The following is a 16,648-nucleotide window of genomic DNA, read 5'->3' as shown; positions in this document are numbered from 1 at the left end:
CCAATTTATTTGAGCATTAATCAGATAAATTGGGTTAGTCTCTAAGGTGCCACAAGTCCTCCTTTTCTTTTGAATAAGGAATGGGACGATGGGACCCATCAGCAGTGAACCGACCTCGCTTCGTGTTCACGACTGGCTGGGTCTGTAACAAATCTTCTCCTAACGAGATGATTAAGGGTTAAACCCACAGAGCTCGGGGTCCTCCACAAGCCTAGACACGCCCAGGAATGACTGCGACACCTTCCGTGCCTCAATCCTGAGCCCGGCCCGAGCGGCGCGTGCGGGAGCGAGCCCCCTCTGCAGGCTGCAGCCCCGGCGCGCGGGGCGGTGAGCGGGGCCCGGGGAGGCGCCGCCAGAGGCGGCCGCGGAGGGAGGGAAGCGGCCGCAGAGGCTGCGAATCGCTGCCCGGGGAGGAGGCTGCTGCGCGGGCGGGTCCGTTCGGCCGGTTCCTCTGGCCTGTGCCACGGGCGCTGGGACCGGCCCGCTCGGGACACCGGGCTCGGCGCCGGGCCGGGGCCGCTGCACACACCGGCGATGGGAGCGCGGGGGGAGGCTGCGCTGGGTCCGTGGGTACCGCGGGGGGAAGGTTCCTTCTGTGAGCGCCCCATCGGGCAGCGTGCTGGGGATTCAGCCCGGGGCCTCCAGCGCTACCAGCCTGGGCTGCTCCTGCTTGAGCTGCAGCTCTCTGGCTGGGGCTCCCAGGGTCTCTCTAGAGGAGGAGTGGGCAAACTTTTTGGGTCGAGGGCCACATCTGGGTGGGGAAATTGTATGTAGGGCAGGGGGTTGGGGCGCGGGGTGCAGGAACCGGCTCAGGGCAAGGGATTGGGGCAGAGGAGGAGTGTGAGGAGTATGGGGGGCTCAGGGCAGGGAGTTGGGGTGCAGAGTGCGGGATGGGGCTCTGGGCAGGGGTGCAGGAGGGGTGTGGGGTTTGGCAGGGGGCTCAGGGCAGGGAGTTGGGGGGTGGGGTGTAGGAGGGGTTCGGGCTCCAGTCTGGTGCTGCTTACCTAAAGTGGCTAAGGGGTGGCAGCGGCATGCACCGGGGCCAGGGCAGACTCCCTGCCTGCCCGCCCTGGCCCCATGCCGCGCCGCTCCGGGAAGCGGCCGGAACCAGGTCCCTGCGTGGTCCTGGGGGGCAGGCGGGGGTTTGTACAGGGCTTCGCTTACTGCCCTTGACACGCCTCCAGGTACCTCCCCCGAAGCTCTCATTGGCAGCGCGCGGTTCCCTGTTCCCAGCCAATGGGAGCTGCGGGGGGTGCCTGGAGGTGAGGGCAACATAGGGAGCCCTCTGCCCCCCTCTTCCCCGCCCCAAGGGGCAGCAGGGACGTGGTGCTGGCCGCTTCTGAGAGTGGCATGGGGCCTGCAGCACCATGGGGGCAATACCGCGGGCCGGATCCAAAGCCCTGATGGGCCAGATCCGGCCTGCAGGACGCAGTTTTCCCACCGATGGTCTAGAGGGCAACTAAAACCTGCAGCCGGGCTGTGCCAGTTGATGGGGCTCAGCGTAGGGGCAGTTTAATTGTGGTGCAGACATTCGGGCTTCTGCTGGAGCCTGGGCTTTGGGACCCTGCTCTGTGTAGCTCAAGAATAAATAAAGTTGGTCCAGAAGGAGATATTACCTCCCCCACCTTTTCTCTGTAATATCCTGGGACACACTGTTGTAGCCATGTTGAACGCTAGTTCCCGCCCAAGAAAGAGGGCAGGCCCTAGGAGGGAGTGACTGGGAAGTGAACCACCCCTGTACACATCCCACAATGCCACTCCAGTGCCCCACTCTCACCCTGCAATAGTGGCTCCAGCAAGGTCCTGTGGGGTTGACTGGGCCCGATGCCCTGCTCTGGGCATTGCATCATGGCTGGAGGGGCTGCAGTGCATGGTGACAGAGGGTCAGGTGTGCCGGCTAAATGTAAGTGGGGCTGTGACCTGCTGCGACACTCACTGAAGTTTGGCTTGCCTGTCCCATCATGACAGAGGGTCAGGAGGACGCCGCCTCAGAAGTGGTGCTACTCTTTGTGCTAGGATACAACACCCACAGCAGGGGGCCAGGCTTAGCTCCCGGAGCCACCACTGTGTGGTGAATCACAGACACGGAAAACAGTGTCCATTACTTCTTTTACACTGCGCAAACCCGCACCCATAATAATGGTACAAACTTTCAAACCTCCCAGAACCCTCCCAGATCCGTGGACCACTTTTACGTCTGCCTCACCTGCAACAGCTCTTCCTCTACCCGTGTGTAAACTTTGCCATGCTGAGTTGGGTTGTTTGTCCTTTCAGATGTTGCTGACGTTTGAGGATGTGGCCATGTATTTCTCCCCAGCGGAGTGGGCCCTGCTGGGCGAGGAGCAAAGGCAACTTTACAAACACGTCATGTGGGAAAATTACCAGACTCTGGTCTCGCTAGGTGAGGAGCTGTGTCTGTGAGATCAGGGCCCCAGTGCACTGGGTGCTGCACAGAGACACCGTAACTGAGATGGAGCATTGGTATGAGTGGTTAGGTGGAGAGGTGTCTATGGGGTTGGAAGGAGGGGTGCATGGGTGTGGATGCATAGAGGCATGTTTAATGGAGCAGAGCAGCCCTTTCAGGGGGAGACAAGGTTGGTAAGGCAATATCTTTTATTAGGCCAACTTCTGTTGGTGAGAGAGAGAAGTTTTTGAGCCACACGGAGCTCTTCTTCAGGTATGGGAAAGCAAAACTACTCTCTCTCACCAACAGAAGTTGGTCCAATAAAAGATATTACCTCACTCAGCTGATCTCTCTAATATCCTGGGACTGATATGGCTACAACTACACTGCATATCTTCAAGAGTATGCACTTCTACCCATGGTCGCTAGGGCTCCACAGTTTAGTGCAAGAGAATTGTGTCTCTTGTAGTTCCCCGGACAGAGCACATAGGCAGAAAAGGGTTGTGTGTTCGTTAGGTCTACAGGATGAAAGGCCAGCCAACGCCATAGTTAAGGTGAAAGACAGACTGGGTTCATCTGTGCAGGAATAAAAGACCCCTGGCATAGGCCCAAGACCTATGGGTGGCCTGGGTCAGTTGACTCAGGATGTAGAGCTCAGGTTCTGGGGCTAAAAATTGCATCGCAGATGTTCATGTCCGAGTTGGAGCCTGGGTTCTGGGACCCTCCCTCCAAATATATCCACTCTGCAATTTTACAGTCCAACGGCCCAAACCCAAGTCATCTGGCCCAGGCCAGCTACAGGTGTTTTATTCCTATGTAAACATATCTGCAGGAGAAAGGGGGGTGCTGGGTAACTGAGTAAATCTCCTAGGGTAAGGAGAAATATCCAGCATTTGTCACATCTGTTCCCCTCAATCCCTTGAGACATCGCAGTCCTCTCCATCTGCCCTTTCCACAGGTGCCAGGTTGTTTGCAGCTCAATATCCCACCTCTGCCGGGCACCAGGAATGTTGACCATAAGTTGCAGTACATGTTTCCATAGAAAAAAATTGCCTATTAGCCTTCACATTTAGCTCATTGCCTAATTAACAAACATTGCATATGGAGCGGTGCAAAGTGCAACAGTTGTGTAGCTGGAAGTGCTTAGCTTAGATCTAATGGGCGGTGATGATTTTCTCTAAGCAGGAATCCAAACCCCCAAGCCAGTGGTGATCTCCAGCATAGAGCGAGGAGAAAATTTGTGTGTGCCAGGTCCCACAGAAGATGAAGATGGGGACATCCTGAGAGGAACCCACCCAGGTGAGGAAGGAGTTAAACTGATGTGCAGGGATAGAAGGAAGGCAGCTGGAATCCTGATTGTGGTCCAGGTGACGACAAATCCCTGATTGTTAGTCTTTTAGTCTATTGTTGGTAGGCTTTCTTAGAACAGTATCACGTTGTCAGCTCTCATTCAATGCATGATCCACTTTAACCACCACATTCTTTTCTGCTGTACTGCTGTAAAGCCAGTTATCTCCCATTTTCTATTGTGCATTTCATTTTTCCTTCTTCGGTGAACTAATTTGAACTTGTGTTTCTTCAATTTCACCGTGTTGATTTCAGACCAATTCTCCAGTTTGTCAAGATCGTTTAGAATTCTAATCCTGTCCAAAGGTTTCAGAGTAACAGCCGTGTTAGTCTGTATTCGCAAAAAGAAAAGGAGTACTTGTGGCACCTTAGAGACTAACCAATTTATTTGAGCATGAGCTTTCGTGAGCTACAGCTCACTTCATCAGATGCATACCGTGGAAACTGCAGCAGACTTTATATATACACAGAGAATATGAAACAATACCTCCTCCCACCCCACTGTCCTGCTGGTAATAGCTTATCTAAAGTAATCTTCAGGTTAGGCCATTTCCAGCACAAATCCAGGTTTTCTCACCCTCCACCCCCCCACACAAATTCACTCTCCTGCTGGTGATAGCCCATCCAAAGTGACAACTCTTTACACAATGTGCATGATAATGAAGTTAGGCCATTTCCTGCACAAATACAGGTTCTCTCACTCCCTCACCCCCCTCCAAAAACCCACCCCCATACACACACAAACTCACTCTCCTGCTGGTAATAGCTCATCCAAACTGACCACTCTCCAAGTTTAAATCCAAGTTAAACCACAACATCTGGGGGCGGGGGGGGGTAGGAAAAAACAAGAGGAAATAGGCTACCTTGCATAATGACTTAGCCACTCCCAGTCTCTATTTAAGCCTAAATTAATAGTATCCAATTTGCAAATGAATTCCAATTCAGCAGTTTCTCGCTGGAGTCTGGATTTGAAGTTTTTTTGTTTTAAGATAGCGACCTTCATGTCTGTGATTGCGTGACCAGAGAGATTGAAGTGTTCTCCGACTGGTTTATGAATGTTATAATTCTTGACATCTGATTTGTGTCCATTTATTCTTTTACGTAGAGACTGTCCAGTTTGACCAATGTACATGGCAGAGGGGCATTGCTGGCACATGACGGCATAAATCACATTGGTGGATGTGCAGGTGAACGAGCCTCTGATAGTGTGGCTGATGTTATTAGGCCCTGTGATTGTGTCCCCTGAATAGATATGTGGGCACAATTGGCAACGGGCTTTGTTGCAAGGATAAGTTCCTGGGTTAGTGGTTCTGTTGTGTGGTATGTGGTTGTTGGTGAGTATTTGCTTCAGGTTGCGGGGCTGTCTGTAGGCAAGGACTGGCCTGTCTCCCAAGATTTGTGAGAGTGTTGGGTCATCCTTTAGGATAGGTTGTAGATCCTTAATAATGCGTTGGAGGGGTTTTAGTTGGGGGCTGAAGGTGACGGCTAGTGGCGTTCTGTTATTTTCTTTGTTAGGCCTGTCCTGTAGTAGGTAACTTCTGGGAACTCTTCTGGCTCTATCAATCTGTTTCTTTACTTCCGCAGGTGGGTATTGTAGTTGTAAGAAAGCTTGACAGAGATCTTGTAGGTGTTTGTCTCTGTCTGAGGGGTTGGAGCAAATGCGGTTGTATCGCAGAGCTTGGCTGTAGACGATGGATCGTGTGGTGTGGTCAGGGTGAAAGCTGGAGGCATGCAGGTAGGAATAGCGGTCAGTAGGTTTCCGGTATAGGGTGGTGTTTATGTGACCATTGTTTATTAGCACTGTAGTGTCCAGGAAGTGGATCTCTTGTGTGGACTGGACCAGGCTGAGGTTGGTGGTGGGATGGAAATTGTTGAAATCATGGTGGAATTCCTCAAGGGCTTCTTTTCCATGGGTCCAGATGATGAAGATGTCATCAATATAGCGCAAGTAGAGTAGGGGCTTTAGGGGATGAGAGCTGAGGAAGCGTTGTTCTAGATCAGCCATAAAAATGTTGGCATACTGTGGGGCCATGCGGGTACCCATAGCAGTGCCGCTGATCTGAAGGTATACATTGTCCCCAAATGTGAAATAGTTATGGGTAAGGACAAAGTCACAAAGTTCAGCCACCAGGTTAGCCGTGACATTATCGGGGATAGTGTTCCTGACGGCTTGTAGTCCATCTTTGTGTGGAATGTTGGTGTAGAGGGCTTCTACATCCATAGTGGCCAGGATGGTGTTATCAGGAAGATCACCGATGGATTGAAGTTTCCTCAGGAAGTCAGTGGTGTCTCGAAGGTAGCTGGGAGTGCTGGTAGCATAGGGCCTGAGGAGGGAGTCTACATAGCCAGACAATCCTGCTGTCAGGGTGCCAATGCCTGAAATGATGGGGCGCCCAGGAGTTCCAGGTTTATGGATCTTGGGTAGTAGATAGAATATCCCAGGTCGGGGTTCCAGGGGTGTGTCTGTGCGGATTTCATCTTGTGCTTTTTCAGGAAGTTTCTTGAGCAAATGCTGTAGTTGCTTTTGGTAACTCTCAGTGGGATCATAGGGTAATGGCTTGTGTAGGGGACACAATCACAGGGCCTAATAACATCAGCCACACTATCAGAGGCTCGTTCACCTGCACATCCACCAATGTGATTTATGCCGTCATGTGCCAGCAATGCCCCTCTGCCATGTACATTGGTCAAACTGGACAGTCTCTACGTAAAAGAATAAATGGACACAAATCAGATGTCAAGAATTATAACATTCATAAACCAGTCGGAGAACACTTCAATCTCTCTGGTCACGCAACCACAGACATGAAGGTCGCTATCTTAAAACAAAAAAACTTCAAATCCAGACTCCAGCGAGAAACTGCTGAATTGGAATTCATTTGCAAATTGGATACTATTAATTTAGGCTTAAATAGAGACTGGGAGTGGCTAAGTCATTATGCAAGGTAGCCTATTTCCTCTTGTTTTTTCCTACCCCCCCCCCCCCCAGATGTTGTGGTTTAACTTGGATTTAAACTTGGAGAGTGGTCAGTTTGGATGAGCTATTACCAGCAGGAGAGTGAGTTTGTGTGTGTATGGGGGTGGGTTTTTGGAGGGGTGTGAGGGAGTGAGAGAACCTGTATTTGTGCAGGAAATGGCCTAACTTCATTATCATGCACATTGTGTAAAGAGTTGTCACTTTGGATGGGCTATCACCAGCAGGAGAGTGAATTTGTGTGGGGGGGTGGAGGGTGAGAAAACCTGGATTTGTGCTGGAAATGGCCTAACCTGAAGATTACTTTAGATAAGCTATTACCAGCAGGACAGTGGGGTGGGAGGAGGTATTGTTTCATATTCTCTGTGTATATATAAAGTCTGCTGCAGTTTCCACGGTATGCATCTGATGAAGTGAGCGGTAGCTCACGAAAGCTCATGCTCAAATAAATTGGTTAGTCTCTAAGGTGCCACAAGTACTCCTTTTCTTTTTGCGAATCCTGTCCAAAGTGTTTCTAATCCTTTGCTGGCTGTCTGAATCATTGGCTGAGCAGCACTTGGGAATTTTCCTTCCGAGTTCAGGCCCAGTTTTCTAGGGACCCAACATCGTTCCATCGCTTTATTGGGCTCTCTGTTGACATTAATAAGAGATTTTCTTATTATTCTCCAGGACTGGTTCGGAGGCAACATGTTATGGGAATGAGGAGACCTGGACTCTATTCCTCATTCTGCCACTGAACTGCTGGCAGACCTTGGACAATGTTGTATTAATTCATATAGATTACATGGGCCCAGAGAGACAAAGATGTTAACATGACACTGTTATGGCCAGCATTGAAGAGCGTTAAATAAGGTTTGGGATTTGGAATACAGAGACAGTAGTCTGCTCAGTACCATAGAAATCACCATGAAAAATTCTTTCTAACCTTTCATTAAGTATACAGAAAAAGAAGGAAAAAGAGTTAAGACATTTTAGGTATTACGTAAGACTTTTATTTTGACAATGTCCCTTGTTGCCTTTCCCTTTAGCAGGAGAGAGTCTTTAGTCAAAAGGCCTCTGTTTGAAAGTCTTTTCGATGGTATTAAAGACGGTAATAACTGTCCTCCTGGGGAAAAGAGAAGCAGCTAGTTGAAATGGGCTGGAGCTGTTGTTGCTATTATTAAAATCCAATCCCATTTCATAGATTCATAGATATTAAGGTCAGAAGGGACTATTATGATCATCTAGTCTGACTTCCTGCACGATGCACACCACAGAATCTCACCCACCCACTTCTGATAAACCTCTGACATATATCTGAGCTATTGAAGTCCTCAAATCATGGTTTAAAGACTTCAAGGATCAGAGAATCCTCCTGCAAGTGACCCCATGGCCCCATGCTACAGAGGAAGGCAATAAACCTTGGGGGGAGAGATAGCTCAGTGGTTTGAGCATTGGCCTGCTAAACCCAGGGTTGTGAGTTCAATCCTTGAGGGGGCCATTTAGGGATCGGGGCAAAAATTGGGGATTGGTCCTGCTTTGATCAGGGGGTTGGACTAGATGACCTCCTGAGGTCCCTTCCAACCCTGATATTCTATGATTCCAGGGCCTCTTCCAATCTGCCCTCGAAGAAAATTCCTTCCCGACCCCAAATATGGTGATCAGCTGAACCCTGAGCATGTGGGCGAGATTCACCAGCCAGATATCCAGGAAAGAATTCTCTGTAGTAATTCAGATCCCATCCCATCACAGGCCATTGGGCCTATTTACCATGAATATTTAAAGATAAATTAACTACCAAAATCATGTTATCCCATCATACCATCTCCTCCATAAACTTATCGAGTTTAATCTTAAAGCCAGATAGGTCTTTTGCCCCCACTGCTTCCCTTGGAAGGCTATTTCAAAACTTCACCACTCTGATGGTTAGAAACCTTTGTCTAATTTCAAGTCTAAACTTCCCGATGGACAGTTTATATCCATTTGTTCTTGTGTCCACATTGGTACTGAGCTTAAATAATTCCTCTCCCTCTCTGGTATTTATCCCTCTGATATATTTATAGAGCGCAATCATATCTCCCCTCAACCTTCTTTTAGTTAGGCTAAACAAGCCAAGCTCCTTGAGTCTCCTTTCATAAGACAAGTTTTCCATTCCTAGGATCATCCTAGTAGCCCTTCTCTGTACCTGTTCCAGTTTGAATTCATCCTTCTTAAACATGGGAGACCAGAACTGCACACACTATTCCAGGTGAGGTCTCACCAGTGCCTTGTATAACGGTACTAAAACCTCCTTATCCCTACTGGAAATACTTCGCCAAATGCATCCCAAGATGGCATTAGCTTTTTTCACGGCCATATCACATTGGTGGATCATAGTCATCCTGTGATCAACCAATACTCCAAGGTTCTTCTCCTCCTCTGTTACTTCTAATTGATGCGTCCCCAGCTTCTAACTAAAATTCTTGTTATTAATCCCTAAAATGAATGACCTTACACTTCTCACTATTAAATTTCATCCTATTACTCCAGTTTACAAGGTCATCCAGATCTTCCTGTATGATATCCTGGTCTCTCTCTAAATTGGCAATACCTCCCAGCTTTGTATCATCCGCAAACTTTATTAGCACACTCCCACTTTTTGTGCTGAGGTCAGTAATAAAAAGATTAAATAAGAATGGTTCCAAAACCAATCCCTGAGGAACTCCACTGGTAGCCTCCCTCCAGCCTGACAGTTCACCTTTCAGTATGACAGGCTGTAGTCTCCCCTTTCACCAATTCCTTATCCACCTTTCAATTTTCATATTGATCCCCATCTTTTCCAATTTAACTAATAATTCCCCATGTGGCACCGTTATCAAACACCTTACTGAAATCTAGGTAAATTAGATCCACTGCATTTCCTTTGTCTAAAAAATCTGTTACTTTCTCAAAGAAGGAGATCAGGTTGGTTTGGCAAGATCTACCTTTTGTAAAACCATGTTTTATTTTGTCCCATTTATCATTGACCTCAATGTCCTTAAGTGCTTTCTCCTTCAAAATTTTTTCCAAGACCTTGCATACTACAGATGTCAAACTAACAGGCCTGTAGTTACCCGGATCACTTTTTTTTCCTTTCTTAAAAATAGGAACTATGTTGGCAATTCTCCAATCATACGGTACAAACCCTGCATTTACAGATTCATTAAAAATTCTTGCTAATGGGCTTGCAATTTCATGTGCCAATTCCTTTAATATTCTTGGATGAAGATCATCTGGGCCCCCCGATTTAGTCCCATTAAGCTGTTTGAGTTTCGCTTCTACCTCAGGTATGGAATATCTACCTTCATATCCTCATTCCCATTTGTCATGCTACCATTATCTCTAAGATCCTCTTTAGCCTTATTAAAGACTGAGGCAAAGTATTTGTTTAGATATTGGACCATGCCTAGATTATCCTTAACCTCCACTCCATCCTCAGTGTTTAGCGGCCCCACTTCTTCTTTCTTTGTTTTCATCTTATTTATATGGCTATAGAACCTTTTACTATTGGTTTTAATTCCCTTTGCAAGGTCCAACTCTACTTGACTTTCAGCATGTCTCACTTTATCCGTACGTGTTCTGACCTCAATAAGGTAGCTTTCCTTGCTGATCCCTCCCATCTTCCGCTCCCTGTATGCTTTCTGCTTTTTCTTAATCATACAGCTGGTCTACAACTCCTGCCGATGAATTTTTTCCCCTTTCTTGGGATGTAGGCTTCCGATAGCTTCTGCAGCTTTGACTTAAAGTAATCCCAGGTCTCCTCTACCTTTAGATCCATAAGTTCTTCAGTCCAATCCACTTCCCTAACTAATTTCCTTAATTTTTGAAAGCCCTTTTGAAATCAGAAACCCTAGTTGCAGATTTATTTTTGTTTATCCTTCCGTTCAGTTTAAACTGAATTAGCTCATGATCACTTGAACCAAGATTATCCCCTACAACCATTTCTTCTATGAGGTCCTCACTACTCACCAAAACCAAATCTAAAATGGCATCCCCTCTAGTCGGTTCAGCAACTACTTGATGAAGGATTCCATCAGCTATCGCATCTAGGAAAATATGAGCCCTATTATTATTACTAGCACTCGTCCTCCAGTCTATATCTGGGAAGTTAAAGTGTCCCATGATCACGCAGTTTCCATTAGTATTTACTTCATTAAAAACATTAAAGAGGGCTCTATCCATATCCAAATTAGATCCTGGCGGTCTATAGCACACCCCAAGCACTATCCCAGGGGAGGCTCTAGTAGTTTTCTTCCCCAATGTGATTTTTGCCCAGATGGACTCTGTCTTATCCATGCCATCGCTTCTTATTTCTTTACGTTCTACCTCATCATTGATATACAATGCTACTCCACCACCTTTACCTTTATTTTGGTCTTTCCTAAACAGCACATACCCTTCAATACCTGTAGTCCAGTCATGACTTCTATTCCACCCTGTTTCTGTTATCCGTATAATATCTGGTTTCACTTCCTGCACCAGTAGCTCTAGTTCCTCCATTTTGTTACCTAGGCTCCTCGCATTGGTGTCCTAGGAGACAAAACAGAACAAACCCACACGAGGGAAGAGAAGAGAACAGCATGGATAGAACATGTGGCTTCTGACTCGGGTTTACTCTTACTTGCCACTTCACGGCTGGAAAAACACAGGCACGGCACACGGTCTGATCAGCCAATTGGAGACCTGCCTGGCAAACCTGTCCCGTGCTGGTCTGTTCTGGACAATGCGTTTGGCTGCTTCTTTGATCACAGGCTTACAGCAATGTGGCAAACTGGCATTTTTGCCCAGCTAAGCCAGACTCTTATTTACTCGAAGGCAAATGGAGAAAAATAAGGAAGAGAAGAAATATGATGGGGAATGAAAATAATTCATGAGGGTTAGGCGGGACGGAGACAAAATCTCACATTCCAGGTGATTTGGGGGAGTTAGCCAGAACTGGTAACGGTGGCAGTATCCTCCGGCTCCTTCTCTCTGGTCCAGTCTTGTTAGGACATTTTTTAGGATTAGGACGAAGAAGATCTGGGGTCCCAAAAGAGTATCAGGAGTGGCAGCATGATGGTATTGCTCACCACAGCAGTTGTTGGCATGCTCCTGCTGTTGCTGTTTTTTCAGTCAGCAAGGGTTGCATTCAGTTCCACTCCTTTATTTCCCCCCGAAAGTGTTTTCTTTTGAGAAACCCCAAAAGGAAGTAATGGGCAAAATAGCCCAGCCCCTCATTGTTTTTCTGCCAGTTAGGCCTAAATTCTAACTCAGTCATTTTGGTTCGTTAATGTCCAGTTCCGCACTTCTCTTGTTTACAACCATCATTTTATCACTGTCCTTGAATTGCATTGTAGGCCTCTTTTGTTTGGACTAATTCCGTCATCTTGTTTATATTTTGCACCTTTTCCATCTTCATTTATTGTTGTAGGATATTGTAACACTTCGTAAACTTTCCCACAGTTTTTACAGTTATACTGGCAATTAGGGTAAATTTGTGGGCCCAATTATTACAACAGCAAGTTACTCTTTTGGCTCAGGTTCTCTCCCACCCTTTATGTATTTAGTATGTAAGCTTTTCAACATCAGGGTGATCTCTCTGTGTAGCACTTGGTGCTATGAAACCACAAGCTGAGTTGTGCTACCACAATACAAAGTAACAGTCAAGCCTCAAATAGCTTCTCCTCTTGTATGTTGTGGAACTAGCATGACCAGATAGCAAGTGTAAAAAATCGGGACAGGGGTGGGAGGTAATAGGAAAAAGCCCCCAAAATCAGGACTGTCCCTATAAAATCGGGACCTCTGGTCACCCTATGTGGAACCCACTGTCCAAGAGTGACTATAAATGAGTAATTTACATGCAGGGGAAAGGGCTTCTGTCAGTGATGTTCGTTTGGTCCATATGATGTCAATCAACGGCCTTTTGTCTTGGTGCAGATTTTCCAGATACGGTGGAGACCTGGGACTGGTCAGCAATCGGAAGCTCCTTGGGCTTCTTCCTCACACGAAGATATTCCTCTGGAGCAGGTAGGGAACCTGCCCTCTCTAGCAGTGGGAGCCGGAGAGCTCATTTCAGGAATCGTCCATCAGCTGCAAACTCTCCCCTCACAGAGCATTACAATACGGATTGAAGCCCAAACATGAGAAGAGCTACAGCTCCTCACCCTGACATGCCCCTAGAAACTCAATCTCTCCCCTTACGCAGATTCCTCCAGTCTCTCCCCCTCCCTCATTTTCCACAGAACATGGAGCCATTCGGATCCATCACAGTGTGAGTCCCTCGGGAGAGGGGTGTCAGTGCTGGGTCTGTGGTGATGCTGTTCTCCCCACTGAGATGGGCCTCAGATTAGGGAGAGAATCGTGGGTGCCGATTTTCACGTTTGCTTGTGGGGCTGTTATCAGGGCCTATGAGACACTGATCTCTTCCTCCTTCCCCAGCGCTGAGGCCCCTGGGAGATTGGCCTCTTGCACTGAACTGCCGATGGCCAGCCCTGCTCTGAGGGGAGAGGCATGGGGCTCCCTTAGGCACATCCCCCTGCTGGGAATATTAGTGGTATCCCTTTCTGAGCAGCACAAGAAATAACATCTGAATTCTCTTCCCCACCAACCAGGGGTGAGGAAACTGAGTAGGGCTGAGGGGCAGACTCCTGAGGAAGAGTCTGGCAACCTGGAGTCACCCAGGCCTTTCCCAGGAACACCAGTGGAGAGTCATTCCCAGAAATCTGAGCGGGGAAGGCACCACAAGAGACAGTGCAGGCTCCAAAGGCAGAGGAAGCACCTGACTAGGAAGGAGTCAGGAACCGGAAGAGGCCATCAGAGGAGATCCAGGCCAAATCTAAAGCCTCCTGCAGAGGGAAAAGCTGAGCCCAAAAAGAGCCTATATACCTGCCGTGTGTGCAGGGAAGAATTCAAGGTGCAGAGAGACCTGATAAGCCACCACTGGATGGTTCATAGGAGACAGGAACTGTATCACTGTAGCGAGTGTGGGGAGAGCTTTAGGAGAAAGAAGGAGTTCAGAGCACACGGAAAAGCTCACAGAAAGAAGAGAGACCATCCCTGTTCTGAATGTGGGAAGATATTCCACCAGTTATCACATCTCACTGCCCACCAGAGAATACATACAGGAGAGAGACCCTACTGCTGTGCTGAATGTGGAAAAAGATTCTTCCATATATCGGCTCTTAATATCCACAAGAGAGTCCACTCAGGAGAGAGACCCTATGCCTGCGCTGAGTGTGGAAAGCGATTTATGGATTCATCAACATTTCGTAATCATCAGGCAATCCACTCAGAAAAGAGACCCCATCGCTGTAACCAATGTGGGAAAGGCTTCAAAGTTACATCAAGTCTTACTAGACACCTGAAAATCCACAGCGAAGAGAGACCCTTCTTGTGCCATGAGTGTGGGAAAACATTTTGTCTGCGAGAACATCTGATCAGACATCAGAGGATCCACACTGGGGAGCAGCCCTATTGCTGTGCTGAGTGTGGGAAAAAATTCAGTCTCCTTCAAAGTCTCAGGAGACACCGGGAAATTCATAGTACGGGGAGATTCCATTGCTGTGCTGAGTGTGGGAAAGTATTTGGTCATCCAAACAGTCTCACTAGACACAAGCGAGTACACACTGGCGAACTCTATCGCTGCACTGACTGTGGAAAAGGCTTTGTCCGTCTACAACATCTCACTCGCCACCAGAGAATCCACACTGGAGAGAAACCCTATTGTTGCACTGAGTGCGGGAAAAGTTTCACCCAATTGTCTGGCCTCGCCAACCACCTGAGAATCCATTCAGGAGAGCGACCCTATCCCTGCACTCAGTGTGGGAAGCGCTTTGCTCACTCATCATCTCTCACTGAACATCTGAAAATCCATTCAGGAGAGCGACCATATTCCTGCTTTCAGTGTGGGAAGCACTTTGCTCGCTCATCATCTCTTACTCAGCATCAGAGAACCCACCCAGGAGAGCGACCATATTCCTGCACTCAGTGTGGGAAGCGCTTTGCTCGCTCATCATATCTTACTAAACACCAGAGCACCCACTCAGGATAGAGACTCCTGACCCTTGTGTTCGATGGAGGGAACCTCTTCAATCTCTTACTTCACCCGTTCCCAAAGTCTGTAAAAGTGGGAGAACTTGCTCCCACTCTGAAATGTTCCCACCTCTTCAGTAAGCAGACACAAATTTAGGTGCTGAGTTTGTTAAAATTATTTTGTGTAGTTTTGGAGATGGAAGCATTTAACCCTAGAGGTACCGAAACATTCCATTGTGAGCATTATAGGCTGCAGCTGGGACAGAGATGATTGGAGTCAGGACTGCAGTTTGGAGTCCATGAATCAAACAAATCAAACAAACAGCCACAAAACAAATTGATCAGCAGAACCAGGTCAGTGTCTCCCTGTTTCTCAAGTGGGGAAATCCATGGCCATGCCTCTCTGTCGGAGGGCGATGACGAGATGTGACTTTGTCACTGTTGTCTCATCGTTCTTGGAGGGAATAAAATAATACAATAGAATTATGAGTCTGAAATGGCTGCGTTGCCATGTGTGTAAGTGAAGACCTGCAATCTTCCCTGCAGTGCTGACTTTATCTGTGACTGCCTTTCTTTTTGGAGCAGGTTATGCCAGCTGCATTTCAGTTCAGTTGTAATATTCTCTAAACACTTATTCCCACTCTAGAAATGGGGGTGTTAGAGCTTTGAACTACTAAAAATCTGACAGAATACTCTGCTCGAGCTAACCTTTATTTTGCTAATTTACTAGTAGTTAACTTGTTCGAATCTTTGTTTATTGTATATGCGACATCTGTCAGACGCAAGATGTATGCTCTCTTAAGGTTTGCCAAATATGAACTGTGTGCTAGGTACAGTTAGTGCAAATGTTTCCTTTATCTAATGCTACTTGTGTGCTATGGTCTACTGCCAGCTAAACTGTTGTGTACATAATTAGATAAGTAAAGGTGTGTAAGGTCTGTGGAATTTGGAATTTTCTGCCTCCTAAATGCGGAGAATACAAATATGAGCTAAACTGTGCTCATAGTTTGAAACAGAGTGAAGATGTAACTGCTGCAAGACAGGTTTCAGAGGGGCAGCCGTGTTAGTCTGTATCAGCAAAAAACCCACGAGTCCTTGTGGCACCTTAGAGACTAACAAATTTATTTGGGCATAAGCTTTCATGGGTTGTGATCCGCTTCATCAGATGCATGGAGTGAAAGATACAGTAGGCAGGTATAAATAGACAGCACATGAAAAGATGGGAGTTGCCTCACCAAGTGGGGGGTCAGTGCTAATGAGGTCAATACAGTCAGGGCGGATGTGGCCCATTCCCAACAGTTGACAAGAAGGTATGAATATCAGCAGAGGAAAAATATTATTTATTTATTGTAGTGCTAATGAGACCATTTCAGTCAGGGTGCCAGCAATGCCCCTCTGCCATGTACATTGTCCAAACCAGACAGTCTCTATGCAAAAGAATAAATGGACAGAAATCATACTTTCTTGTCAACTGTTGAGAATGGGCCACATCCACCCTGACTGTATTGGCCTCGTTAGCACTGACCCCCCCACTTGGTAAGGCAACTCCCATCTTTTCATGGGCTGTCTATACCTGCCTACTGTATCTTTCACTCCATGTATCTAATAAAGTGGGTCATAACCCACAGAAGCTTATGCCCAAATAAATTTGCTAGTCTCTAAGGTGCCGCAAGGACTCCTTGTTTATTTATTTATTTATTTATTTTTTGCTGCAAGACAGTTCTCTAGATAAACAAATTAAGAACCGGAAAAATGGCTAAAGGACCAAGAAAGGTTAGTCATGGAGCTTTCTTGAATTGTAACTGTCCATATAATTTATGTGAAAACATTACATGTCGGTCTGAAACAATTTGGTTGAATATTGCTTTCGGTTGATTTTTTTTTTCATACATATGGTATGACTACTGTTAAATCAG

At 47.1% G+C, this 16,648-nt stretch overlaps 1 protein-coding gene across 2 annotated transcripts; it reads left to right on the top strand.

Annotated features, from left to right (window-relative positions):
• Positions 1-221: 221 nt before the first annotated feature.
• LOC144267023 (uncharacterized) lies at positions 222-15,866 on the top strand. 2 transcript variants are annotated; one of them, XM_077820656.1, is made up of 5 exons: positions 222-327; positions 2,275-2,401; positions 3,590-3,703; positions 12,639-12,728; positions 13,313-15,866. In XM_077820656.1, the coding sequence occupies exons 2-5, from the start codon at positions 2,275-2,277 to the stop codon at positions 14,749-14,751; spliced, it is 1,770 nt and encodes a 589-aa protein (XP_077676782.1). In that variant the 5' UTR covers positions 222-327; the 3' UTR covers positions 14,752-15,866. The 2 variants fall into 2 exon arrangements, with proteins under 2 accessions (XP_077676782.1, XP_077676781.1); XM_077820655.1 differs by lacking the exon at positions 222-327 and having other exon boundaries at positions 990-2,401.
• Positions 15,867-16,648: the final 782 nt, after the last annotated feature.

The sequence above is a fragment of the Eretmochelys imbricata genome, chromosome 6 (assembly GCF_965152235.1).
Source record: "Eretmochelys imbricata isolate rEreImb1 chromosome 6, rEreImb1.hap1, whole genome shotgun sequence".
NCBI classification, from domain to species: Eukaryota; Metazoa; Chordata; order Testudines; family Cheloniidae; genus Eretmochelys; species Eretmochelys imbricata.
This window is presented reverse-complemented; position numbering and strand designations above follow the sequence as displayed.

Coding starts and splice junctions, on each gene's coding strand:
- LOC144267023 (XM_077820655.1), top strand. CDS start 2,140: ATGGTACAAACTTTCAAACCTCCCAGAACCCTCCCAGATCCGTGGACC. Junction 2,402..3,589: donor CCAGACTCTGGTCTCGCTAG/GTGAGGAGCTGT, acceptor TTCTCTAAGCAG/GAATCCAAACCCCCAAGCCA. Junction 12,729..13,312: donor AAGATATTCCTCTGGAGCAG/GTAGGGAACCTG, acceptor CCCACCAACCAG/GGGTGAGGAAACTGAGTAGG.